The 27,788-nt window shown below is 49.7% G+C and overlaps 2 protein-coding genes across 7 annotated transcripts in view; one reads left to right on the top strand and one right to left on the bottom strand.

Moving 5' to 3' along the window:
- Nucleotides 1-507: 507 nt before the first annotated feature.
- On the top strand, nt 508-17,156 carry ZSCAN2 (zinc finger and SCAN domain containing 2). Of its 4 annotated transcripts, none has more exons than XM_059678021.1 (3): nt 508-660; nt 2,867-3,408; nt 14,386-14,500. In XM_059678021.1, exons 2-3 carry the CDS (start codon nt 2,978-2,980, stop codon nt 14,390-14,392), a joined length of 438 nt encoding a protein of 145 aa, XP_059534004.1. In that variant the 5' UTR covers nt 508-660; nt 2,867-2,977; the 3' UTR covers nt 14,393-14,500. The 4 variants fall into 4 exon arrangements, with proteins under 4 accessions (XP_059534004.1, XP_059534003.1, XP_059534000.1 ...); XM_059678020.1 differs by lacking the exon at nt 14,386-14,500 and adding an exon at nt 7,615-7,730 and having other exon boundaries at nt 2,867-3,380; XM_059678017.1 differs by having other exon boundaries at nt 509-660; nt 2,867-3,380; nt 14,386-17,156.
- WDR73 (WD repeat domain 73) overlaps nt 15,803-27,788 on the bottom strand; it is a 24,098-nt gene continuing 12,112 nt past the window's right edge. For 2 of the 3 annotated variants that reach the window (XM_059678037.1, XM_059678035.1), the window contains exons 8-10: nt 22,893-26,407; nt 19,990-20,075; nt 15,803-16,974 (exon numbers count right to left, since the gene is read on the bottom strand). In XM_059678037.1, coding sequence (XP_059534020.1) covers nt 26,172-26,407 — 236 coding nt within the window. In that variant the 3' untranslated portion in view covers nt 15,803-16,974; nt 19,990-20,075; nt 22,893-26,171. The remainder of the gene's footprint in view (nt 16,975-19,989; nt 20,076-22,892; nt 26,408-27,788) is intronic. The other variant, XM_059678036.1, reaches the window with a different exon arrangement.

Raw genomic sequence — 27,788 nt, 5'->3', positions numbered from 1 at the left:
AATCAATAAAAATATATGTAAAAAAACAAACAAACAAACAAAAAAACAAAAGGTGTATGCACCAGCCAGGTGCACCTTCAAGTTGGGGGAGGGGTGCTGGGCTGGGGCGATGGGGGGCTATTACTATGTAGATGTCTTTCCTCCTCCAGGGCTGCTTTTGACCGTCCAGGGGCTTAACCACAGCTGGAAAGGACCTTCAAGTCCCTTCATCTAACTTTCACTTTTTATAGACAAATATAGGAAAGCTTCAAAGAGGTGTAATGACCTGTTCCAGGTTACAGCTCTGGCCAACACTGCAGTCCTGAGGGCCAGCCCGCGGATTTTCTGCCTCTGCCTCTCGGGCGCCGCCCAGACTCTCAACCCCAAACGCCTCTCCCAACCTGCAGCCTGGGTGGTCTGGGTGGATGGACTACGTCTCCCACAATGCCTTCGGCCTAGCCTCCTGCCCGCCGCCGGCTGGACACCGTATCTACCAATAGGAAAGCAGAGTTTCAGGGGCCGTTCTAGGTAGCCAATGAGAGCGGTTGGGGGCGGGCCTCTACCGTCCATTGTTCTCGGTGCCCCTTGGGCCGGAGCCGTCGGGACTCCCGGGGCCGGGCCGTGCCCCGGGCGCTTGTGCACACAAAGCCGCCGCCGGAGCAGGATCTGGTCCCCGGGGAGGTGAGCCCGGAGAGACAGGCCTGGAGCCTCGCGGCCCAGGAGGGTAGCGCGAGGCGTGGGAATAACGGGCCTGGAGCCAGTGCTGGCAGCCTGCTGGGGGAGGGGCGTGGGGGGCGCTCTCCGCGGACCCGGGGGTCTCGGTTTACGCGTTGGTCCGCCCGGCGAACCACGCGGGCTCTTCTCGCTGCACTGAGCGCCCCGCATATCCAACCGGGGCGCAGGGTTTGGCCTGGATGCGCACTGGCCGCCGTCCCGCGCAGCGCCTCGGTTTGCACGTGGGGAAACTGAGCCCAGAGGGGGCGTGTCTTGGCCCGGGTCACACGGAGACTTGGCTTATTAGGAACAGTTTCCCCGGGTTTCTGAGTAAGAGTCCTGTTACCCTATTTCTTCTAGTCCTTGTAAATACACATTGGGAACTTCGGTTTTCCCACTAGCATTCCGATTTTATTTTTTTTTTAGAAGCTTTTCCTTTTCGGGGGTGGTGGTGTTATCTGAGTATGATATATTGATTTTTTTTTTAAAAGAACTTTATTTTTTTAAAATATATTTTATTGATTTTTTACAGAGAGGAAGGGAGAGAGATAGAGAGTTAGAAACATCGATGAGAGAGAAACATCGATCAGCCGCCTCCTGCACATCTCCCACTGGGGATATGCCCGCGACCCAGGTACATGCCCTTGACCGGAATCGAACCTGGGACCTTTCAGTCCGCAGGCCGACGCTCTATCCACTGAGCCAAACCGGTTTCGGCGATATATTGATTTTTAAAAATAATTTTTCATTGCTTTTATAGTCTTTATTTTGTAATTTCACTGCTCTCAACATCTTGTAGAATTTCCGTCCAGCTCTTTTTTTTTTAGTCTTGTGTGTGTGTTCATTTTTAAAGGGAATTGGGGTCATACTATAACTAGTTTTAATGCCTTGCTAAAAAAATAACAAACTCACAAAAATTAAAAAAAAAAGAAAAGCCTTGCTGGTTTTGTCTTTATCCCTAATTTTCATATTGCGGAGATCTTAAATCTTTAATGATTAATAATCTTTGTCAGCATACTTTTAAAAATACTTTAAAATACATACAGCAGGGTGCACAAATGTCATATTTATGCTTTTGTGCAACCATCATCAAATCAAGATAACAGAACATTCCCAGCACCCCAAAAGAGGCTCCTTTGAGCTCCTTCTCAGTCAGTACCCCCCAAAGGTAGCCATTATTACATCAGCATCATTTTTAATACATTTTACTGTATGGATGTGCCATAATTTATTAACCATACCCTGACTGCTGGATTTTTAATGTGTCCATTTTTTAATTTTTATTTTTTTGCAATTAGAATGCTATGGTTGGATGTCCTTGCAAATAAAATTCTCTTTGCAAAGATAGTTACTCTAAAAGAAAAATTCCTGAGGGGCCAAGACTAGATGGAAGAGTCTGAACATTTAGAATTTCATGAAAAAAATTTTTTTTTAATCCTCCCGAGGATATTTTTCCATTGATTTTTAGAGAGAGTGGAAGAGAGAAGGAAAGACAGAGAGAAACATCGATTGGTTGCCTCCTGCATACGCCGGGACCAGGGCCCGGGCCAGGGAGGAGCCTGCAACTGAGGTACATGCCCTTGACTGGAATCAAACCCGGGGACCCTTCGGTCCGTAGGCCAATGCTCTATCCGCTGAGCCAAACTGGCTAGGGCAAAACTTCATACTTTTAAATATGGTAATCATGCGGTTGAGATATTGTCTTCCTTCTAGTGAGGCTCAGTCTCTTGACATCTGAGCCATTGCTAATCCTTAAGATATCCCCGTAAAATAAGAAGGATGATGTTATTATCTCTGTTTAGTGGTGGTCAGTGAGGTTGATTTGAGTGTGCGAGGTCAGGGTCACTCACTCTGCAGCCAGTCTGAACTGACTTCGGGCAGGATTACTCAGTCCTGGATTCTTGCCAGGGCTTTGGACTTCTGACACTCATGCTTCGGTCTTTTGGAAAGAAAAATGCTCTATATTTTGTGTTTATGCTTCTTCTTAACTTCTCTCGCCATAGAGAGAAAGAGAGAGGTTTTCAGGAATAAGCCATTTTGCCTTTAAGAGGGACAGGAAACTTGTTGATTTGCGGACGTAAGAATTACTTGGTGGCCTGACCTGGGCTGCTGTGAGGTAGATCGTTTCAGGACTGTTTACTTACTGATCCCGGTTCTCTTTCTCATTTCTCAGCTGGGCTACTTGTTGAAATTCGAGGAGGGACGTGTCGTCTCAGAGAGCTTGGCTGGATGAGACTGAAGTTTAAGGCTAGAAGCCTGCGCGATTGTCCCGGGAACGTGGGTGATGGCCGCGGAGGTGCCCAGAGTGGCCACTCCCCTGAGCCCCTTGGCCCAGGTACCTCAAGAGGAAGACGAACAGGAGGCGGAGGTCACCACCATGACCCTGGAGGACGACTCTTGGGTACAGGAAGCTGTGCTGCAGGAGGATGGCCCGGAGTCCGAGCCCTTTCCCCAGAACGCCGGCAAGGGCAGCCCCCGAGAGGAAGTGGCTGGAGGGCCGCAGGGGGCCCTGGGCCGCCTCCGAGAGCTCTGCCGGCGCTGGCTGAGGCCAGAGGTGCACACCAAGGAGCAGATGCTGACCGTGATACCCAGGGAAATCCAGGCCTGGCTGCAAGAACACAGGCCCGAAAGCAGCGAGGAAACGGTGGCGCTGATGGAAGACTTGACCCAGACCCTTCGGGACAGTGGTGAGAGGCTGAAACTCATAGGGAGAAGGTGGGGGCCCCCTCTGAGGTCGAGGAGGTCAAGGTGGGATCCAGGACAAAGTTGGGGACAACCCCATGTCTCTGTGCTGTCTGTGGAAAATCGGCACGTTGTCACTTGTTTGTTTTATTTATTTTGGTTTTTGTTAATCTTCTCATCCGAGGATATTTTTTCCATTGATTTTTAGAGAGAGTGGAAGGGAGAGGGAGAGACAGAGAGAAACATCGATGTGAGAGAGACACATTGATTGGTTGCCTCCTGCACGCATCCTGACCAGGGCTGGGGAACCTACAACCAAGGTACATACGTGCCCTTGACCAGAATCGAACCTGGGACCCTTCAGTCCGCGGGCCGACGCTCTATCCACTGAGCCAAACCAGCCAGGGCACATTGTTACTTTTTAATTGTTTTAAATATATCTTTATTGATTTCAGATAGTCAGGGAGAGGGAGAAAAATAGCAACATCAACGATGAGAGAGAATCATTGATCGGCTGCCTCCTGCAAGCCCCCCACTGGGGATCAAGCTCACAACCTGGGCATGTGCCCTTGACTGGAATTGAACCTGTGACCCTTCAGTCAGCAGGCCGACGCTCCGTCTACTGAGCCAAACCAGCCAGGGCACATTGTCATTTTTTTTTTTTTTTTTTTTTTTTTTTTTTAGCCTATAGCACCCGGACATTGTCACTTTTTTTAAAGTCCTTGGGTGCAGTGAAAGTTCCAGAATTTCAGCGCGGAACTGAGTATTCTTGGAACTGTATGTGCGTAGCAAGCCTGGTTTTTACTTCTGTGTTTATTCTGAGTGGTTGGGAAGCTGGAGGAGGCTTGGGGGAGGGGCTGATGAGCCTATAACTCACTCCTTGGCACCTTCACTTGGTTGTGCAATGAACATCCGAATGTGTGACGTTCCAGCAGCTAGAAAAAACAAATCCTAGTTTTAAAAAGTGATTATTTTTTATGAATCCACGATGAATGGCGAGCAAACCAGGGGCTTTTCTGTGGCACAGAGTCACGCTGGGCTCTCACAAGAGGAATTACAAACGTGAGTTCATTGCAACCGTTAATATATTTGTCTCCTGACTCTGCCTCCGCCGTCCTGCTCCTCACTTGTCAGCTGGACTCCCTTGATCTCCAGATACTTACTTCCCATCCACGGGTGCCCCCAGCACTGCTTCGGGGCCCACGGGAAACGGCAGAGTGTGATGAGGACTGCAGGAGGAGAGGCGAGGCCCGCGAGGCTTTCTGGAGGGTGTGGAACTGAGCAGGGGTTGCAGGCTGGGGTCGAGTTTGGAGAGGCGCAGGGCAGGCGGAGGGTGGCATCCGAGAGGAGCTGAGCGAAGCAGAGGCTCGGAAGGGTGGGCCCGCGTGGCATAGTTCGGGTGACGGCGAGAAAGGCCTGGCTGATGAGAGTGGAAAGGGTGTGTTTTGGAAGGGGTAGGAAGTGGGGTGTGGGGGAAGGGTGGGTGGAGCAGGTTCTTGACGTGGGGCCTAACGGGGAGGGGAGGAAGCCAAGTTTGGCAACAGGATGTGGGTTTGATTAGAGTAGGGAGAGGCTGGAGGCAGGAGAGCGGCCAGGAAGCCACTTGGACATCAGGTGTACAGGGGTCAGGCCAGGATGGGGACAACGGCGGGGAGGGGAGGAGACTGGACACGTGTGAGAAAGAACCCGGTGACCATAGCTGGCATTTATCCATCCCTTTTTGTGGGCCAGGCAGTGTGCGTGGCATCTACTACGCAAAACTCAACGGGAACTTGACCACCTTGGGGGGAAGCAAGGTCATTACCACTGCACGGCCTGTGAGTTAAGTGAGAGAAGTTCACTGACTCCTATGATGCCGTGCAGCTAGTGAGAGGCCAAGATTGGAGCTCATGGGTCTGAGCATTGAGCTCCTGTCCATCTCATCTGTGATGCAGTGATAGTTCCCAGTGGGGGTGTTGGCAGAGGGGATGCAGGCGCACTGAGCCAAAGGTGACCGACCAGGGGTGTGTGGTCTGGAGGATGCAGAGGACTGGGAAGAGGAGAAAGGACAGAGGTGACAACCTTCAGGGACTGGGGAGATAGGAGGAAAGCCATCTTTTGGAGAAAGGGACTGCTACGGTGAGCCTGGTCCTGCAGCGGGCACCTTACATGTCCCTCTCACTAACATTCTACAGGCGAGGTCATGGGAGTCCAGCAAGGTCAGCCCTTACTCGAGGTCACACAGCGGCTAAGTGGAGGAGCCAGGACGGAAACTCCAGTCTGTTCGCTTCCACATGTGTTAGGTAGATCCTAGGTTGCATCTAAAGCAAAATACCTGATTTCCTTTGGTCTTGACAAGTAGCTTTTGCCCTAACCGGTTTGGCTCAGTGGATGGAGCATCGGCCTGCGGACTGAAGGGTGCCAGGTTCGATTCCGGTCAAGGGCATGTACCTTGGTTGCAGGCACATCCCCAGTGGGGGGTGGGCAGGAGGCAGCTGATCGATGTTTCTCTCTCATCGATGTTTCTAACTCTCTCCCTTCCTCTCTATAAAAAATCAATAAAATATAAAAAAAGTAGCTTTTAATTTTATTCCTATTAAAAAAGAAAAAGACAAAGACCTCTCATCCTATTTATTTAATATATTTTTACTGATTTGAGAGAGGAAGGGAAAGGCAGCAAGAGAGAGAAACATCAATGATGAGAGAGAATCATGAATCGGCTGCCTCCTCCACGCCCCACACTGGGGATCGAGCCTGCAACCCGGGCACGTGCCCTGACCGGGAATCGAACCGTGACCTCCTGGTTCCTAGGTCAGTGCTCAACCAGTGAGCCATGTTGGCCAGCTCATCCTTGGTTTACCTGCCTCCTGACAGATGGGACGGTTTGGAATGAACTTTAGGATCGTTAGGCAGATACTGCAGGGAGGCCAGAGGGGCTGGGGGCTGAGGAGAGGCCTCTGGGGTTGTGGTTTGGTTGGGGAAGTCACAGAGCAGGAGGTTAGGTCCCAGGCGATGATAGGCACCCACTGCGCCAGCCCTCCCCACCTGGCTTCCTGCCATCATCTCTCCTGGGACTCCCAGATGTGTTTGTCAGTCCTCTGCCTTCTGCCTTTGAGATCATCTTTGTTCGCTTTTAACAAATGCCCCTGGCCTTTCTCATGATTATGCAGAGGAACCTCTGCAATTATCTGCATCCCTTCTGGAACATTTACTCAACGTGAGACCTCCACTCTGCCGGGCTCGGGACCTTTGGACACACTTACCCAGGATGGTGGTTTAATATTGACTCGCAGGCATGCATCCTACTATCGTAGTTGAGATTGGACCTGTACTAAAAGCTCCTCTCTCTCAGTGGGTGTTTCCCACATGTTAGTCCTGAGCCCTGAGTCAGGCTCTTTGTATTTCTCCGAACTCTTGCAGGAGCCTCCAAAGGGAACCTGCTTCTCTCCCCTTCATTACAGCCGCTCCACTCCTACCTGAGTGATCAGTCATTCTTCTACTTAAAAGTCTTTTTTTTTTTTTAATATAGAGGAAGAGAGATAGAAACATTAACGATGAGAAAGAATCATTGATCAGCTGCCTCCTCCACACCCCTTACTGGGGATTGAGCCTGCAACCTGGGCATGTGCCCTGGACCGGAATCGAACCCAGGACCCTTCAGTCCGCAGGCCGATGCCCTAAACACTGAGTCACACTGGCTTGGGCTCCTGCTTAAAAGTCTTCGTGAGTTTCCCAGTGTCTCCAAATCAAGTGTCACCTTGCTCTGCTTGGAGCCCGGGGCCTCTGAGACCTGGCCCTGCAGCCAGTTTTCCCAGGTCCCCCTGCCGCAGCTCCTGCCCCATCCAGACCTGGTCTTGCTGTTTCTTGAACAGGCCTGTGCTTTCTAGCGTTCGCCTGTGCTCCTGAATTCTGACTTGGAATGCTTTGGTCCTGTCCCTGCGAGTTAACATCCCGGTTGTCGTTGGAGTGTGCACCCGTGGAGACCCGCTCCATCAAAGCTGTCCTTACTTCCGGTCTCTCTTCCCTGTCCCCGGCTCCACCCACCTGGGGGGCCTCTCGGATCACCTCTGCTCGGATCAGAGAAAACTGAAGTTTTCTCTCTAGTGCATTTTGATTCTTCTGATTCTTCTTCTCTTTTGGTGTTTTATCACATTCCATCTTATTTTCTATTTCTGTGAATACGTGTCTCATTTTTTTCTAGGAACCTATAAAATCCCAGAAGGCAAGGAGCCTGTCTTTCTTTTCTTCTTCTATCTATAGAGAAACGGAGATTGTCAACCTCAAACCTACTCTTTTCCAACAAGTGATCCAAAGAGTGACGGCTGACCTCTCCAGCCATCCCCCGCATCACCCGGCTTTCTGTGGGCACTACTTTGGTTTTTGTTTGTTTGTTTGTTTGTTTTAAATATATTTTATTGATTTTTTACAGAGAGGAAAGGAGAGAGACAGAGAGTCAGAAACATCGATCAGCTGCCTCCTGCACACCCCCCACTGGGGATGTGCCCGCAACCAAGGTACACGCCCCCGACCAGAATCGAACCTGGGACTCCTCAGTCCGCAGGCCGACACTCCATCCACTGAGCCAAACTGGTCCCGGCTCTGTGGGCACTACTTTGAGCCTGCAGCCCCAGCAAAGTGCTCCCTTCAGGACAACAAATGAACAAAAAATATTCATTTTACTTAACAAGAAGGGGAGTGGAGAGGGTTGGAGGGTTGGAAAGGTGTATGTGTTTTTAAAGCTATGATTCTCAGCTTCAAAACAAAATCACTTTGAATTCACTTAAGTATTTGAAATGTATACCATACAGAACTCCTAGATGCAATGTTATAATGTAAAATGTTCAGCAGTCATTCGTTTACGCTGATAAGAGAGCTCATTGCTGTTTTTATCAGTGGTTAGTCTTTCAAGCAGCCAGAGTTCAGGTAGAACAATGTTCCCAGTCACTCAGGTGCGATCAGGCTCCTGCCAGGCTTTGATCAGGTTCGCACCAGGCTTTTCAGGGCAGCGCCCAAGTCAGAGTGGGAGAAGCTGAGGTGGACACAAGCTGTACTGAACCTCTTCTGTATTTTATTTTATTTTTTATTTTATTTAATTAATTAATTTAATTTAATTTAATTTTATATATTTTTATTGATTTCAGAGAGGAAGGGAGAGGGAGAGAGAGATAGAAACACCAATGATGAAAGAGAATCATTGATTGGCTGCCTCCCGCACGCCCCACATTGGGGATCGAGTCTGCAACCCGGGCATGAGCCCTGACCAGAAATCGAACCATGACCTCCTGATTGATGGGTTAATGCTCAACCACTGAGCCACAGCGGCTGGGCACACTTCTGTATTTTAGACCAATGCCTCTGACCACCGTCACAATCAGGTTTTGAGTGTTTTGAGTCTGACCCACACTAAAGCACCACAGTTAGTGACCAATTCCATTGTTATAAATAAATTAGAGGCCCAGTGTGTGAAGTTCATGCACAGATAAGGTCCCTAGGCCTGGCTGGTGATCAGAACCAATCTGTGGGGTGATCGGGGGGCTCCCACGGGCACCCACCTTGGCTGGCCTGACACCACCCACATGCCAGCCCTGCCCCCCACTGCTGCCACCAGTCACCTTGCTTTGCAGGCAACAGGCAGGGTGATCAGGGGGGGCCCCCTCTGGCACCTGCCTTGGCTGACCTGGGGCCTGCGAGCTGGGGGCAGCTCCTGCTTTGAGTGTCTGCCCCCTGGTGGTCAGTGCGTGTCATAGCGACCAGTCGTTCTGCCGTTTGGTCGATTTGCATATTAGGCTTTTATTATATAGGATGACAGTGAATTCAGGTTTATCCCCATATTGACATCAGTTTTCCTCACACTCATTCTGATATGCTTTCTAGCATGGGAGGGAAAGAGGAGGCCTCTGGCCAGGCAGAGGTCACACATGGCCCTATGAACAGCCACAGCAGTGTAATGTGCATGGGAGTCGAGAGTGTGGGTCGTAGATTGGAAAATACAAGAACCACTGTCTTAGATTGAGCTACAACTGCAGCTTGTGTCTACTGACCCATAGGGAAGAGGTCCTATGGCAGTTCAAGAACCATTCAGCCCTAGCTGGTATGGCTCAGTGGATAGAGCATTGGCCCGCAGACTGAAGGGTCCTGGGTTCGATTCCAGTCAAGGGCATGTGCTGGGGTTGCAGGCTTGATTCCCAGTACGGGGCGTGCAGGAGGCAGCCAATCCATGATTCTCTCCCATCATTGATGTTTCTCTCTCTCCCTCTCCTTTCCTCTGAAATCAATAAAAACACATATTAAAAAAATAATAAATAAATGCTACCCTTTGAGCTCCCAGGTATTTATTACAGACTAGAGGCCCGGTGCACCAGTAGTGGGGGGTCTCTTGGCCTGGCCTGTGGAATAGGGCTGAAACCGGCTCTCCGACATCCCCTGAGGTGGAGCAGGCCAGGCCAAGAGGGAGCAGGCCAGGCCAAGGGACCCCACCGGTGCAAGATCGGGGCCAGGGAGAGATGCGGGAGGTTGGCCAGCCGGGGAGGGACCCCGGGAGGGCTCCAGGGTGTGTCGGGCCCATCTCGCTCAGTCCCGTTCAGCTGGGCCCCAGCAACAAGCTAACCTACCAGTTGGAGTGTCTGCCCCCTGGTGGTCAGTGCATGTCATAGTGACTGGTCAACCGGTCCCCCTGGTGGTCAGTGCATGTCATAGCAAGCGGTTGAGCGGCCTTAACATATCATTAGCATATTATACTTTGATTGGTTGAACAGCCAACCATTGGACTGGACACTTAGCATATTTGGCTTATATTATATAGGATAAGGCAACCAAAGAACATACCCTGTATTCCTCCTTCTTTCCCCTCAATCCCAATTTTGATTAGAGTATCATTTCTACATCTCTGTATAACAATTATATTCTGTTTTAACACCCTCATTGCCATGGCTCTTGTAGACTTCTGTTCTAAAGTTATATGTATCAGATGTTCATCCCCAATCTTTGTGCTCCAGTTCCCTTTATCTCTTGGTTGAGTGAAAGTCATCTCCTAATAGTTTCCTCTGGAAGGGCTCATGGGACCTGTAGTCCATGAAGTTGTGTCTACTCAAAGCCGCTCGCCTGTCAGCTTTGTACTTGAAGGACAGCCCTGTTGAACATGAAATCCTTGGCATGCATTTCTTTTCTAACATAGCTGGCAGCTGCTGCTGCACTGCCTGCCGGCGTTGAGCGTTACTGCAGAGAAATCTGAGACCCGTTGGTTTCCCTCCCCCACATAAGTGGTTTCATCTTTGTCCTTGTTACCCTTTGTCTCATTATTAACCACCCCGGGTTAGTTTTCCTTGGCACACACGATGCCTTTCAAGAGTTCTTATATCTTCATAGGTGGAGCTGTCTGTTCTGTTCCTGTGGTTTCGTTTCGTTTTTTGAGAATTCCAGTTATGTTTATTGATTCTCCTTTGTCTAACTTCTGTCTCTTTCTCTCTCTTTGATCCTTCTCAGCTCTTCCTTTGTTTCCATTTTATTTCACTGCTCTTCTCGTTTCACTCCTCCTCCATCTCTGCTTTCCCTGGTGCCTGTATTCTTTTGTGTTTCTTCCCATTTGTGTTCATTTCTCGGGACTTTCCCCTCCTTTCCTGCGTTTTTTTTTTTTTAATACAGAGAGGAAGGGAGAGGGATAGAGAGTTAGCAACATCGATGAGAGAGAAACACCGATCAGCTGCCTCCTGCACACTCCCTACTGGGGATGTGCCCGCAACCCAGGTACATGCCCTTGACCGGAATCGAACCCGGGACCCTTCAGTCCGTAGGCCGATGCTCTATCCACTGAGCCAAACCGGTTAGGGCTCCTTTCCTGCGTTTTGCCAGCTCACATTTCATTGTTTCACCATCTTTTCCTCAAGTTCTCCTTTAGGATCTTTCTGCACAGAGCTGGTTGCTTCCTTTAACTTTTTTTTTTTAATATATATTTTTATTGATCTCAGAGAGGAAAGAGAGGGAGAGATAGAAACATCAATGATGAGAGAGAATCATTGATTGGCTGCCTCCTGCACATCCCCTACTGGGGATCGAGCCACAACCCAGGTATGTGCCCTTGACCAGAATCGAACCCGTGACCCTTCAGTCCGCAGGCCGACTTTAACTTTTTTTATGGATGAAAAATTGCCACTTTTTTTCATAATAACAACTCCTATGACTACCGCCCGAGAGTCAGAGGCGCTGTCCTCAGATGGCCCTTCTGTGTGATCCTGGTTGCAGCCTCACTTCCTTTTCTTGTCTGAGCCCAAGAGGCCAGCCCTGCCTATCCCAGCCCCAGAGGCAGTGTTGCCTCGAAGGCAAGTCCTTACCTTCAGAAAGAGCTTTTCTGCCCGAGCTGTTGGGGATCTCCTTCACCTGGGTGCTGGCCCTCTCCTCACACTACTCTCCATGCTTGTCCTCCCTCTGCCTCCCTCACTGGCTTCTGCACAGTCTCCGCTGTTTTTGGAAGAATATGCATGGCGTTCCTGACATATTACATGTATTAGTGTCTGCAAATTAACCCTCTTCCCGATCTCACTAAAATGAAGCTTGAGTGTTTGTTTTCCCTGTTGCTTCTGAGATCATCCTAGGACAGTGATGGCGAACCTATGACACGCGTGTCAGAGGTGACATGCGAACTCACTTTTTTGGTTGATTTTTCTTTGTTAAATGGCATTTAAATATATAAAATAAATATCAAAAATATAAGTCTTTGTTTTACTATGGTTGCAAATATCAAAAAATTTCTATATGTGACACGGCACCAGAGTTAAGTTAGGGTTTTCAAAATGCTGACACGCCGAGCTCAAAAGGTTCGCCATCACTGGCCTAGAACATACCAGGGCTTCGGATGTTAAGGCAGCGAAGCCTTTAACAGCGAATGTTCCCACTCAGAAGAGAACAGTTTGTAAAGTCATAAAAAAATGTTTTTGGTTGTGTGAGCTTGGAGAAAATAAACCGGGGCCTCCACCTGGAGGCCCTGTTTTATGGCAAATCTCTGGGCTAGAAACTTGCAAAACACTGTTGCAGGAAGTTGAGGAACCAGAGACCTACTGGCCCTGGCCAGGTGGGAACCAGCATTGTGCCCGTCATGCCTACACCCATACCCTGGAGATCTAGGAGACGTGGGACAGAGGGCAATTACACGTACTCACAGATTACCAGCAGTGTGTGTCAGTGTGAGCACGAATTGTAATTATGTGCCTATTTGCAGGTTTAAATATAATTTTATATTGACTAAAGGCGTGAGTGGAACCCAGGGTCTACCTAAAGGATACATGTCAAATTTAATCATGTGCATAAATGGAGATTTACATTAAGTCATAGAAACTAATCACTGAATTGAGCATTATTGTACATGTCGTTTATTAGCTTTAATAATGGAAATGTCACTAGGACTTTGTGATTATTTTGCTAATTGTCTTCCCTGCTATGGATAGATTTTCTTTTCTTTTTAAAATTTTTTTTTTTATTGATTTCAGAGAGGAAGGGAGAGAGAGAGAGAGAAACATCAATGATGAGAGAGCATCATTGATCAGCTGCTTCCTGCACACCCACTACTAGGGATGGAGCCCGCAACCCGGACATGTGCCCTGACCGGGAATCAAACAGTGACCTCCTGGTTCATAGGTTGATGCTCAACCACTGACCCATACCAGCTGAGCTAGATTTGCTTTTCTAAGTGGGGTCTGAGGTTAGGTCTTAGAAATACTCAGGCAATGGTCTTTATCAATAACCCATTGATTTATTTCTGAATGTGCTACAGAATTAAAAAAAGAAAAAGAATTGAAGACACCTTATAGAAATCGTGCACAGGGAAATTATAGTAAAAAAAGAACATCATGGGAGGGGAAAATGAAAGAACACACACTGCGTGCTGTAAAGCCATCCATGTTCCTGCTCTGAGTTTTTGGCTCCAAGTTTCCAAGCAGGCAACGCAAAGACGAAGCCACAGCCTGGGGAATGAGGCCGACACGAATTGGTTGCTCAGAAGAGCAGCGTTTTGGTAGTTTGTTCCAAGGGAGATTTCCTCCTTGGGCTCATCAAGAGGACATCGTGTGTTACAAACAATGTCATCGGCAACTTCCTGGCAGCGTTCATGTTTCTGACAGTCCTTAAGTACTAATGACACTTCTTATCATGTTTGTCCCAATCAGCCAGAGCCATTACACCAACACACAGTTCACTGAGCGGGTTCCCGGGGAGTCAGAACAGTGTGGCCTGGGCTCACAGCTTTCTGCTGCTCTGGCTTAATCCTGGGATAGATTCATTAGAGTCTCTAGTCTCAGGAAGGGCTTGCATTTTCTTCCAGAAATCCTCCCTGGTGATTTCTCTCACCCAAATGCTTGGTAAGTCCTGGGTAGTAGAGGGTTTGACAAGGTTCTGGAAGGTAGGTATTTTGTATTGCAGATGGGATATACATGTATAGGCACACTCTGTAGATAAAGTTAAGGGCTTTGTAAACTGCCCCCTTACGAGTTTCCAGTCATCTGGAGGATTACAAGACCCCTTGTTGCAGGGCTCCTGTCATCTTGTCTGAGTCTTACATGCCAACTAAGATTATAAACATGAGACATATTTTAATGCATGAGATTATTATATAAGCTCCTTTTGAAAGGAGAGTCAGCTTTAGGGAAATTTCTGTGGTGCCAATAAAAATAATTCATCAAATTTAATTGAGCCCCTACTAAGCATCAGGCACCATGGTGTGCATTGGGGGTCATGTACCCCGTTACTTTCCCTTGATTAGGATCTTCAGAGTTCTACTTGCCCTCATTTCCCAGCGGAGAAACGAGTAGAGACAGAACCCACAGCTTTAAGACTTAGAAATTCTGGGTGATTACCAGGAAGTTTGAGGCCTGGTAACTAGATAACCAGTTAGAAGAAAATTAACCTGGTTTTTAAAAGTCTTCAGGATTCTTTAGCCTCTTTATTTTCATTAGAAGTTGAAATTTTAAAAATTTCCCCCTTGGTTTCCTTTTCTCATCACAGGGAATTGAGTATAAATTGTGTGTTTTTTCTTCATCATTTCAGATTTTGAGATCCCGAGTGAAAATGGGGAGAACTCTAATCAAGACATATTTGAGGACATGGAATCACATGGGCTCTTCTCAGAAACACCTGAAGGGGAAGGTGTTCAGCAGTCTGATTGGGAAAGTGACCTTGAGAGAGACTGTGGCTCTAGGGGTCTCCAGGGAAAGGCCTCAAGTGAAGACCACAGGGAAGTGCCATCACAGGGCAGGGAAGCTGGACAGCTCATCGGCCTTCAGGGCACCTACCTGGGGGAGAAGCCCTACGAATGTCCCCAGTGTGGGAAAACCTTCAGTCGGAAATCCCACCTCATCACGCATGAGCGGACCCACACGGGAGAGAAATACTACAAATGCGACGAATGTGGAAAAAGCTTTAGTGATGGTTCCAACTTTAGTAGACACCAAACGACTCACACCGGGGAGAAGCCTTATAAATGCAGGGATTGTGGGAAAAGCTTTAGCCGGAGCGCAAACCTCATAACCCACCAGAGGATCCACACGGGTGAGAAACCCTTCCAGTGTGCCGAGTGTGGCAAGAGTTTCAGCAGGAGCCCCAACCTCATCGCTCACCAGCGAACCCACACGGGAGAGAAACCATACTCATGCCCTGAGTGTGGCAAGAGCTTCGGCAACCGGTCCAGCCTTAATACACATCAGGGAATCCACACTGGAGAAAAGCCCTACGAGTGTAAAGAATGTGGCGAGAGCTTTAGTTACAACTCCAACCTGATCAGACACCAGAGGATCCACACCGGGGAGAAACCATACAAATGCCCCGACTGTGGGCAGAGGTTCAGTCAGAGCTCAGCCCTCATCACCCACCGGAGAACTCACACAGGAGAGAAGCCCTATCAGTGTGGCGAGTGTGGGAAAAGCTTCAGCCGCAGCTCCAACCTGGCCACACACCGCAGAACCCACCTGGTGGAGAAGCCCTACAAATGCGGGGAGTGTGGGAAGAGCTTCAGCCAGAGCTCGAGCCTGATCGCGCACCAGGGGATGCACACGGGCGAGAAGCCCTACGAGTGCCTGACCTGCGGGGAGAGCTTCAGCTGGAGCTCCAACCTCATCAAGCACCAGAGGATCCACACGGGCGAGAAACCCTACAAATGCGGCGAGTGTGGGAAGTGCTTCAGCCAGCGCTCCCAGCTGGTGGTGCACCAGCGGACCCACACGGGCGAGAAGCCCTACGAATGTCTCATGTGTGGCAAGAGCTTCAGCCGGGGCTCCATCCTGGTCATGCACCAGAGAGCCCACTTGGGGGACAAGCCCTACAGGTGCCCCGAATGTGGGAAGGGCTTCAGCTGGAATTCAGTTCTCATTATACACCAACGAATCCACACAGGGGAGAAGCCCTACAAATGCCCTGAGTGTGGCAAAGGCTTCAGCAATAGCTCCAATTTCATTACCCATCAGAGAACTCACACGAAAGAGAAACTTTATTGACGTGGCGAAAAGGAAAGGTGGAAAAGGGGCCAGCCCAGGAGAGGGAACTGTCCCACTGCGCCCAAGCCAGGCTATCTCATTAGAAGAGCCATTCTTCCTGAATGGTCTTTGGGGATTTGTGCCAGAATCTCACCACTGCTCGTCCTCATTCCTAGGATCCCATCATCTTAGTGGTCGGAGCCAAACCCCAAGAACAGTGTAGGACTGGGAGGTCGGGAAGTTGGGTCTTTTTCTGTTTCGTTTCATGGCTTGATTGACTTTCTCTCTCCTGATCCCTCTGTGCCCCAGTTTCCTCTTCGGTAGACGGGGGAGTGTTCCTCCACGTGGAACGGAAGACGGCATGGCCCTCATCCCGCGGAGTCCTCAGAGAAATGCTGGGAATCTGTTGGCGCAGCCTGGTTGTTGTACTGCCCCTTTGTGAGGCTGAGGCGCCCTCAGCCCCAGCTGCTAGCGTTTCAGGCCCCTTGCCCACGTCAGCACCATTTCTTCCTGGCTCTGTCCTTGGCTTTGATTTCAGGTCAAGGTGGAGCGGCTCCTGTAATTCTGAGTCATCACATGAAGGAAACGTCCTCTCTTGAAAGTGTCAGGAGCACTGAGACACTGTGTATGTCCTGGAACCAGCGTCCCAGTAGCCTTTCTATTGTAAGAGTGGAACGGGGCCTGCCAGGGAGGTATAAAATGAGATTTACATCTTTGCTTGGTCTCCGCTATTGTCCGGTGGTGAGTCAGCTGCCAGGGGGAGCGCTCTAGTTTTTGTGGAGCGCTTCGTTTTTGGAGTGTGAAGGCGGCGACTCCCAGCTGTCCACCCTGGTGGGTGGCAGTTTCTCTCTCACCAGGTTCAGTGAGGCAGCCCTGCACTCCGCCGGGTGGGCCTGTGTCTACCCCACAGACACAAAGCTCCGCAATCATTACTCTGTGCGCCTGTCAGTTCCTCATTCTTACGTGTTTTGTTTTTTTTTCTACCTGCAGAGCTAGAATTCTGTCCAGCAGCTTTTGTACGCTAAGAATGTTATTTTGAAGGAAGCGTTGGTTTTGAGGACACGTCATCTGTCCCCTGGAGAGATCTGGGCTTGAGTCAGGAGTTGATCTACAGAGGTTGCCTTTGCTTTTAGGGTGCCACCAGGGCTTTGTTCTTGGGTCCTTGAGCCTTGAAACAGCAAAGATGGGTGATAGCAGGTGAAGGGGTTTGTTACGAGAAAAGGAGAGTAGAGAGGACGTTTCTGGGAAATGTGACTCCGTCTCCTGTGCATGGGGCCTGCTCTCGAAATGGGCCTTGGTCCTCATAGGATGGATGCTCAATGTTGCCTAATAAAGCAGAGTCCCATTCTCTTCCTGACTCTGACTTGTCATGTGTGTCAAAAACCTGAACTTGACTGTCATTAAGAAACCCACACCTCACTGCCCACCATCCCACCTCCTGCCCCAAGCTGAAAATGGTCCAAGACCTTCAGGAAGTAAAAACCAGTTGCTTTGCCCTAACTGGTTTGGCTCAGTGGATAGAGCGTTGGCCTGCGGACTGAAGGGTCCCAGGTTCGATTGCGGTCAAGGGCATGTACCTTGGTTTCGGGCACATCCCCAATCAGTGTTTCTAACTCTCTATCCCTCTCCCTCTCTCTAAAAAAATCAATAAAATATATATTTTTTAAAAATCAGTTGCTTCAGCTCTAGCTGGTTTGGCTCACTGGATAGAGCATCGGCCTGGGGACTGAAGGGTCCCAGGTTCGATTCCGGTCAAGGGCATGTACCTTGGTTGCGGGCACATCCCCAGTAGGGGGTGTGCAGGAGGCAGCTGATTGATGCTTCTCTCTCACCGATGTTTCTAACTCTCTATCCCTCTCCCTTCCTCTCTGTAAAAAATCAATAAAATTATTAAAAAAAAAATCAGTTGCTTCAAAGAGCACACCTTTGGGTGAACCTAGATCTGTGTGCCTGACCAGGGCGCACACCTTCCCAGAGTCCTTTGCCACTCTGTACCCAATCTGTCAACCAAGACTTGGAGCCGCAGCTTTGGCTAAGGAGCCAGATGGCCTCCCGAATCATCTCTATCCAGAATCACCTAAATTAGACACAAGGAGGAGTTTCTAACCTAGGTAGTGATTGTTAAACCAACCCCATTGGTGTTAAAATCCGCATCATTAGTTCCACCCCTGCTAGGTACTGGGGAAGGTTGCGAACAGGAAGTCCCATGACCTGGCTTCAAGTTTTACTGGAAGAGAAATTCCCACCACCTGCTCCGTCAGGCCTTCCCTGCACTTTCTGGCAGGCCTGACCCTGCCTACCATACCCCTACCCTCTCCAACTTCAGTGCCTGTGACCTATTCCATCTCTCTTTCTTCCCAGTTTTTTAAAACTGATTTTAGAGAGAGACAGAAAAACATTGATTTGCTGTTTCACTTAGTCATGCATTTATTGGTTGATTTTTGTATGTGCCTGACCAGGGATCAAACCCACAACCTTGGCGTATCAGGACGACACTCTAGCCAACTGAGCTACCCGGCTACATCTCTCTCTTACATAATTTTGCCCCCTTCCCTCTTCTATTTTTTTTAATATATATTTTATTGATTTTTTACACAGAGGAAGGGGAGAGGGATAGAGAGTTAGAAACATCAATGAGAGAGAAACATCGATCAGCTGCCTCTTGCATGCCCCCTATGGGGATGTGCCCGCAACCAAGGAACATGCCCTTGACCGGAATCGAACCTGGGACCCTTGAGTCCGCAGGCCGATGCTCTATCCGCTGAGCCAAACCAGTTAGGGCCCTCTTCTATTTTTTGTGTTCACACCCATACTGAGGTCCCAAACTCTGTCTCCAGCACCCAGCTCAGGGCCTGGAATACGATAAGAACTCAGTAAATTTTTGCCAACTGAGTTCTCTTCATGGAGATATATGGGGTGTCCCAAAAAACTATACACACTTTAACAGCTGATGACTCAATTTTTACTCCTTTTCAGGTTTAACAGACACTGACTTTATAATCATTCAAAATATGTATATATTTTTTGGGGACACCCTGTATATAAAATGCAAGAGGCAGGTGGAGTTCAAAATTCTGGCCTGAAAAATGATTAGATTTTCTACACTTTACTAAGACAATAAATGTAAGTTTTAACTTCAGTGCTCACAAAAGTTGCGATCTATTGCTATTGGTGAGACAAATCTGAAGACATTTATAAAAACCAACCAGCCTGTATCCTAATGAAAACGTTATATTTTTGAAATGTCACTGAGCCTTAAAAGCCATTGAAAAACCAGTGGCGTGGTGGATAGAATTGAGGGAGCTGGATAGACCTGGTTCTACACCGGTGCCACTAACCACACATTCTCAACAGGGATTTTACCACTCCAGGCAAGTCATAATGAGACTTCCCTTTCTTCACCCCCATGGAATTTTACCTCCTTTTGGGTTGTATTTATAGTTTACATAGCCACAACAGGTTATATAGTAACACAATTTATGGAGTGGTTACTCTGCACAGGCTCTGTGCTAAGCTCTTGACATGCATGTCTCTCTCTCTCTCTCTCTCTCTCTCTATATATATATATATATATATATATATGTTGATTTCAGAGCAGAAGGGAGAGGGAGAGAGAGAAACATCAATGATGAGAGAGAAAATCATTGATTGACTGCCTCCTGCAGCCCCCTACTGGGGATGTAACCCACAACCCAGGCATGTGCCCTTGACTGGAATCGAACCCAGGACCATTCAGTCTGCAGGCCGACACTATCCACCATACCAGCTAGGGAAGCGGTTCTCAACCTGTGGGTCGCGACCCCTTTGGGGGTCGAACGACCCTTTCACAGGGGTCGCCTAAGACCATTGGAAAACACATATATAATTACATATTGTTTTTGTGATGAATCACTATGCTTTAATTATGTTCAATTTGTAACAATGAAAATACATCCTGCATATCAGATATTTACATTCCGATTCATAACAGTAGCAAAATGACAGTTATGAAGTAGCAATGAAAATAATTTTATGGTTGGGGGTCACCACAACATGAGGAACTGTATTAAAGGGTTGAGAACCCTTAGGGAGGTTGAGAACCACTGAGCTAGGGCAATGACAACAACCCTATGACAGGTCTCTATCCCCACTCCCCAGCTGAGGAAGTGGGACTGGACTCGGGAAAGGTTAATAAGTGACTTACCTAGCACCTGCTACTCAGTCAACCACTCTAGTCCTGAAGACGGTTAATGGTTAACTCCATTGCATTATCAAAGGCAGGAGCAATATCTATGGAACAGATTGAGAAAACAAAACGTTAAAAACAATGTATTGGTTACATGGTTTGAGTCTTTTCCCTGGCTAGTATCAAAATGATCCAGAACTGTAATTGGTCCTTCCTTGCATGTGACTAGTGGCTGCTCTTTCCAGCCCTTTATCCACGGTTGGGGTTCCTGTCTCATAACCAAGGTGTTTAGCTGGGCCCAGTATACTGGGTTTGCTGCACCCACTGTGTCCCACAAGCCTCTGGAGTTTTTCTTTCTGTTTCTTGAGCGAAAGTAAAGGTAAAGGTTTATTACAGAAAGGCTTCCTGCCGCAGGGAGGAGACCCAAGCGCGTTGCCCGGCCCTGGAGTTCCTCACATTCAAATTCAAACCCTGCTGCCTGGGAACTATTTCAAATCTTTGGACAGGATATTAAAGTCTTTCCTTTTTTCATCCTCTTTAGTTGATAAAATAGCCAAAGGCTCGAGAGCAGTGGTTCTCAACCTTCTGGCCCTTTAAATACAGTTCCTCATGTTGTGACCCAACCATAAAATTATTTTCGTGGCTACTTCATAACTGTCATGTTGCTACTGTGATGAATCGTCATGTAAATATCTGATATGCAAGATGGTCTTAGGCGACCCCTGTGAAAGGGTCGTTCCACCGCCAAAGGGGTCGCGACCCACAGGTTGAGAACCGCTGCTATAAAGGAAGTAGAAGTAGAATTGTATGGATGGTCAGACTTTGAGACAAGATTTCAGAACCTGGTGGAGAGCAGGGCTGGTGGTTCATCCCCTTTGGCTTTCCACCCAGTCACTGGTACCAATGAGCTCATGCCTCTGGCATCAGCAGGGACTGTGGCTCCAGGGCCCACCTGCCCCTGGCTCCCTCCTCCTCCCTCTTCCTTAGTACCAACTGGGAATTTTCCATCTGTTCACAGGCCCAAGGCAGCTGGAGAACTACACGAAGAAGGGTCTGGCTCCAAGGAAACATTTGCCTGGGCCCCTCCTGGCTCACAGGCCTGGCAGCCACAGCATCTCTGCTGGTGTCTGAGGGAGGGATGCCTTGCCAGGATGCCTCAGGGGGTGGCACATCTTGGCAAATGCACCACAGCTGAGTTCTGGTCCCAGCCTTTCTTTTTTTAAAAATATATTTTATTGATTTTTTACAGAGAGGGAGAGGGACAGAGAGCTAGAAACATCAATGAGAGAGAAACATCGATCAGCTGCCTCCTGCACACCCCCCACTGGGGACGTGCCCGCAACCAAGGTACATGCCCCCTACCGGAATCGAACCTGGGACCTTTCAGTCCGCAGGCTGACGCTCTATCCACTGAGCCAAACCGGTTACGGTGGTCCCAGCCTTTCTGATGCAGTGCACTCAAAGGTGACTAGAACTCGGGTGCTAAGCTTCTGTTAACAATTTCGAAGAGCCTGATAGATTCTGGAACCCTAATTATTATCGACAGTGGAGGAATCTCCAATACTAAGCCACCTGCAGAGGACCCCTTGCTCCTGGTCTCCGGTGACTGAAATGGTGGCTTTGTGATCAGATAGTGGTTGATTCAACATTTAATGAAAGAAAGGGGTCAAGTGAGGGACAGGTAGACACCAGCCATGAACCCCCTCACTTCAAAGTCCTACTTCTCTTCCCTGCCCCCACTGCTGTCTGCTCAGTGTCCAAGGTTCCCTCCTTAACCCTTCCAGGTTTCCCTGCTGAACACACCCCTTTTGCAGCTAGGTTAGTGTCACTGGTTAGGTTGGAGTTAAATAGATGATCCAGGCCTAACCAATTTGGCTCAGTGGATAGAGCGTTGGCCTGCGGACTGAAAGGTCCCAGGTTCGATTCCAGTCAAAGGCACATACCCGGGTTGTGGGCTTGATCCCCAGTAGGGGGCGTGCAGGAGGCAGCCAATCAATGATTCTCTATCATCATTGATGTTTCTATCTTTTTTTTTTTATATATATATATTTTAAAAATATATTTTATTGATTTTTTACAGAGAGGAAGGGAGAGAGATAGAGAGTTAGAAACATCGATGAGAGAGAAACATCGATCAGCCGCCTCCTGCACATCTCCCACTGGGGATGTGCCCGCAACCCAGGTACATGCCCTTGACCGGAATCGAACCTGGGACCCTTCAGTCCGCAGGCCGATGCTCTATCCACTGAGCCAAACCAGTTTCGGCAGAACCACTGCTCTTAAGGTCAGAAGTCTCCCTGGCCCAGCTCAATGCTGGACTGGGGACTCTCTGGAGAGCCCCCCGTTACCATGTCCCACCTCAGGCTTCCCCTCCTGCGGGGAGGTTCACCACTTCATCCACTTTCAACTGAATTTTGAACCTTTCATCTGTTAAACGGAGTGAGCCCTACACTGCAGGACTCATTGTTAATATCTAAACCATCCTGTATAATAAAAGGCTAATATGCAAATTGACCAAACAGTGGAACCACCGGTCGCTATGATGCGCACTGACCACCAGGGGGCAGACGCTCAATGCAGGAGTTGCCCCCTGGTGGTCAGTGTGCTCCCACAGGGGGAGCAACACTCAGCCATAAGCGGGGCTCATGGCTGGCGAGCACATAGGTGGCAGCACGGCCATCAGTCGGACATTCTCCGAGGGCTCCCGCAATGCCAGAGGGGCAGGCTGGGCTGAGGGGGGGGCCTCCCCCAGTGTATGAATTTTGTGCTGGGGCCACTAGTATAAAATAGGTAAAATAGGCGCTCAATGAGTGTAGTTTCCTGCCCCCCGAAAAACTAACCGTCTTCCCTCCAGGCTCTCCCAGCCCCTCCACTGTTTCTCCCCTCACACTTGCAGCGCACACACCTCACTGAGCACCTACCACACTCCCTGGGGTATTTGCGCTGCTCACTGCAGGTCTGAGGAAATGCGTCCATCCTGCTGCACCGCAGTCCAGTCCCTAAGGGAACGGTGCTTGCTGGGCTCCAAGGTCGCTCCACAGCTGATGGCTGCGCGCTAGCGCCGGCGGGGTCCCCCTGCCTCTCCCAGGGCTGTGCTCACAGACGTGAGGGAGTGGGGGTGCGGGGTGTCGGGCGAGGACTGAGGGGGTGACGCGTCACCACAGAGGACACCCAGGACGGAGAAGTACTTTCTCTTGTGGCAAAATAACTTGGTCTCAGCCCCACACGAGCGGCCTCGGCCGAGCCGCCGGCTGGGTGACCGCCGGTGTGACGCGGGTCAGCGGGGGCTCGCGGGGATACACGCCCGCCTTCGGCGGCCAGGGACACTTTGGAAAGGACCCCCTCTCCGTGCCGCCGGCCGGTAGGGTGAGAGGCTGCCGGCTCCCCGAATTCCCGCTCAGTCGCTTCCAGCTGCGGTTCCGAACCCCGACTTCACTTTGTGGGAAAGCCCCACCCCTCGGCAATGATTCGTCCGGAACAAATACGCGCCTAAACCATCTCCGAACCTTATTGGCTACCGCTGCCGTCAGTCTGTGGGCACCAGCGGAGACCTATGGGAAATGAAGTCCGGCGAAGCTCGAACCCTCCTGGGGCTGGCGTTTTCGCTCCTGGTGTTTGGTGGGCGACCGAGGGCCCAGATTTGGGGTCTGAATCGGGGTCCGAGTGCAGGGTAGGGCCAGACCTCCCGCAGTCGCAGGGGCCTTGGCGGACGGAGCGGCTTGGGTCGCCCTTGCCGGGTGGGCGTGGCCGGGCCGAGATCCTGGGTCCAGATGTGGGTCCACGGCCCGCGAGCGGACCAGGGGCAGGTCACGTTGTCACGCCGGCGGCACCCTTTCCCCACCGCCCCCCGGGGACGACCTCGCCCCCCGCCAGGGTAGCCCTTGGAGCGGCGTAAGTCAGGCTCTCCAGGCCTGTCACCCAGCCCACGGTCCAAGGGCAGAGCCACTGTCCCAGTTCTTGCCGTAAACCAGCTGTGAGACCTGGGGCGAGTTGAAGCCCCGACTGCCTCAGCTTTGAGTGGAAGCCGGAATATCTTAACTTTCCTTCCAACTCTTAACACCCTGTGAACCTGTTTTTATCATCTTTGCTCTTAAAGCCTGTAACCTTAACCACGGTAAGCCTTCCTGTTTGGGAGAGTTACGGTGCCAGGACTGAGGAATCCTGAACGGGGCGCCCAAAGCCGAGAGCTCAGCCAGATGCGAGGCAGCTCAGCAGTCGGAGCATTTGAATCTGAAGGGCCAGCCGCCTCCACCCGGTGCTGCTCTCCAAGGTGCTGCTACGTTGGGCGCCCTCTGTGCCGGCCCTGCACATTCACTTTGCAGCACTGGGGACCAGTGGCTGGGGAGGGTGAGCTTATTGTCCCTATTATCTCTGCAGCCCACCCTCATTCTTCAGCATGGATAACTGGCATTTTCTCAAATTGCTATGCAAACACAGCTCCATACGCCTTTACTTTCCAACCAGATCACCTGTCTTTGCCCCCTCCTATCAAACTTCTGGAGCTGCCTCCCCAGTGAGAGGGCCAGACCCACGGGCACCAAGACACGGGGAGGGAAGAACAGGAAGGCTCTTTCTTCACCTCAGTCCTGCTGGGATGACTGACACTGGTGGCTTTCACTAGGGCTCACTCTGTAATGCATGTCTCTGGTTCTAGTTCTACTGAGTGGCTCCCCTCTGACGGTGGCTTCCCAACGAGGTAAAGGAAGAGGTTTCAACTTCAGAGCACGGTTGTAAGGTTCTTCTCGGAGCTGAACAATGGCTGTAGCTGGGGACCAACAAATCCGGGCTCCTCAAGTACAAGGAGAGCTTCGAATAGTGAAGCTGGAAGATTTTCACTGGGAGCAGGAAATTTCCCTTCAAGGGAGTGGCCCCAGACCAATGCTTTTGGCATTTCCACTCTCAAGAAGCGTCAGCACCCCAGGAGACCCTCATCCATCTCCGGGAGCTCTGTCGCCAGGGGCCGAGACCAGAGAAGTGTACGAAAGAGCAGATCTGGAGTTGCTAGTCCTGGAAGAGTACCTGACTGTCCTGCCCCTGGGGCCCCAGATCTGGGTGAGACAAAACACCCAGAAAGTGGAGAGGAGGCAGTGTCTGGAGGACTTGCAGAACCCGGAAGATGGGGGCTGCAGGTGAGATATGGAACCTAGTTCTGACTAGTCAAAATAGAGGAATGTGAGAGACAGAGCCACCCGGGTTGCCAGCAGTGAGGGGGATGTGCAGTACTTCGCTGTTTGGGTCAAAGTGGAATTTGCCTGTTTCTTGGAACTACAGTTTTCCTCCCAAGTTCATACGGACTCTTCAGAGAATGCATAGCCTTGGTTGCTCTGAGCGGTCCCTGTTAAATGAGTGGGGATCGAGCCCACAACCCAGGCATGTGCCCTTGGCTGGAATCAAACCTGGGACCCTTCAGTCCGCAGGCCGATGCTCTATCCATTGAGCCAAACCGGCGAGGGCTAAATGAAAACTTCTTAAAATGCTGAGCACTACGCTGATCAAGGAGGAGCTGTCATCCAGCAGCAGCGAGCCTGAATCACAGGGCTTCACTGGTCTTTATTGACATGATTGAACCTTTGGGTCCTATTGCAAAGTAGCTGTATTGTTGGATGGATCTCTGAGTTTTGATTAGGGGTTGACAGGAGCAGCCCCAAGAGAGCTGGTGGGCAGGTTGCAGTGGGCCTGGGCCCCAGACTTATGTCTCTGAAGCCTTCCACACATGCACACTCTGATCTGACTCCAACACAAGTGTCTTAATCACTATGTTATATCAGCCTCCCAACTGTACAAAGTGCCGGGAGCCAGAGCTTACATGGGGGTGGGCTGTAAAGTCAAGAGACCGGGAATGACTGTGCATGGTCAGCACTGCTCTTGAGAAGGCCCCCCACCGTCCATTAGGTCAGGAAGGCATCTCTCGTGCCAAAAACCTGTGGGATTGATCCTGTCGCCCACAACTGTCTGACCTAAGAGTAGCCACCAATTCTCTATCCTGCATCCTACCTGGTATTTCCCCATATATTTCTTCTAACTTCCCCAACAACCCTGCGAGGTAGTTACCAATAAAGACACTGAGGCTGAGAGAGGCTGCTTCACTGGCCCAAGGCGACCCCGCTGGTAACAGGGACTGTGGTCACTTGAGTCCTAAATCAGTGCCCTTGTGTGTACAGCAGCTCCTCTTCCAGGGGCCCGGCAGGAAGACGCTGGTGTCAGCGGGAGGCACGGCGGTCCACCCAGTCCCACACGTGCACAGAGGCATCACTTGCTGCCGACAACAAAGTCCTTGGCTTGCGGGGGTGCCAGGTGTGGGTGGTGACCAGCGGAGCAGCGCCTGTCCCGTGGTCATCTAGGAAGACGTGACCTCTGTGAGTGAAGAGAGGTTCTACGTGGCCCTCCGTTCCATCCCAAGAGGTGACATCATAGACCTGGACTGTCCCATCAAAACCTGAGGGAGAACGAGAAATGAGAAGAGCAACAATGAATCTCTAAAATAATTTTTATAACTTGCTCTATGGCACCAAAACTATAGGACGAGGAACCTAATAGTAAACTAGATACTTAATGGCCAACCGAGGGCGTGGAATATCTGACCACATGCCGGCAGCTGCCAACTCCATGGGGCATGTGATGACGAGAATCTATAGTATATCATGTGCCAGGCCTGAGGCTAATCCTGGATCTACATTCCCTCTTTTAATTCTCACAACTGCATGAAGTAGGTACTAATACTTACCCCAGGAAACTGAGGCTTAAGACTTTTTTAAACCTTTCCACTTGCCCCAAATTCTAATCCATCTGGGTCTCAATAGATGGCCTCATCTCCACACTGATGGAGAAAATAGAAGCCGCTAGAGCAGTGGTTCTCAACCTTCCTAATGCCACGACCCTTTAATATAGTTCCTCATGTTTTGGCAACCCCCAACCATAACATTATTTTCGTTGCTACTTCATAACTGTAATTTTGCTACTGTTATGAATTGTTCTGTAAATATCTAATATGCAGGATGTATTTTCATTGTTACAAATTGAACATAATTAAAGCATAGTGATTAATCACAAAAACAATACGTAATTATATATGTGTTTTCCGATGGTCTTAGGCGACCCCTGTGAAAGGGTCATTCGACCCCCAAAGAGGTCGCGACCCACAGGTTGAGAACCGCTGCGCTAGAGGAACATTCTCATGTTCCTCCCACGACCTAGCTCCATCTGCTGTCTTCTTGTTAAAAGCCAGTCCTTTCCCCCACACTTGGTTCTTGCACTCTTTCTGGATCCTGCCATTATCAATGATCTTTTCTTGTTCTCTCAACCTCTCCCCCTCTTAATGGATCCTTCCCATCGGCCTTTATTATTATTATTTTTAATATTTTTATTGATTGCAGAGAGGAAGGGAGAGACAGAAACATCAATGATGAGAATCAATGAGCAACCGCCTCCTGCATGCCCCCTACTGGGGATTGAGCTCACAACCCAGGCATATACCCTTGATCGGAATCAAGCCCGAAACCCTTCAGTCCACAGGCTGATGCTCTATCCACTGGGCCAAACTGGCTAGGGCCTTCCCATTGACCTTTAGATACTCTCACTAAATGTCGTCTTTCAACTAGATACTGCCAGGCCAGGAGCCTGTTGACCTAGGGCAGTGATGGCGAACCTGACACGCGAACTCATTTTTTTGGTTGATTTTTCTTTGTTAAATGGCATTTAAATATATAAACTAAATATCAAAAATATAAGTCTTTGTTTTACTATGGTTGCAAAGATCAAAAAATTTCTATATGTGACACGGCACCAGAGTTAAGTTGGGGTTTTTCAAAATGCTGACA

The sequence above is a fragment of the Myotis daubentonii genome, chromosome 21 (assembly GCF_963259705.1).
Source record: "Myotis daubentonii chromosome 21, mMyoDau2.1, whole genome shotgun sequence".
Taxonomy (NCBI): Eukaryota; Metazoa; Chordata; class Mammalia; order Chiroptera; family Vespertilionidae; genus Myotis; species Myotis daubentonii.
Note: the sequence above shows the minus strand (reverse complement) of the source record. Positions and strands in the feature narration are given on the sequence as shown.

Bases quoted from the DNA above. Each gene is read 5' to 3' on its own strand.
- ZSCAN2 (XM_059678017.1), top strand. From the start codon at position 2,978: ATGGCCGCGGAGGTGCCCAGAGTGGCCACTCCCCTGAGCCCCTTGGCC. The intron at 3,381-14,385 runs GTGAGAGGCTGA...TCATCATTTCAG, and splicing joins CCAGACCCTTCGGGACAGTG to ATTTTGAGATCCCGAGTGAA.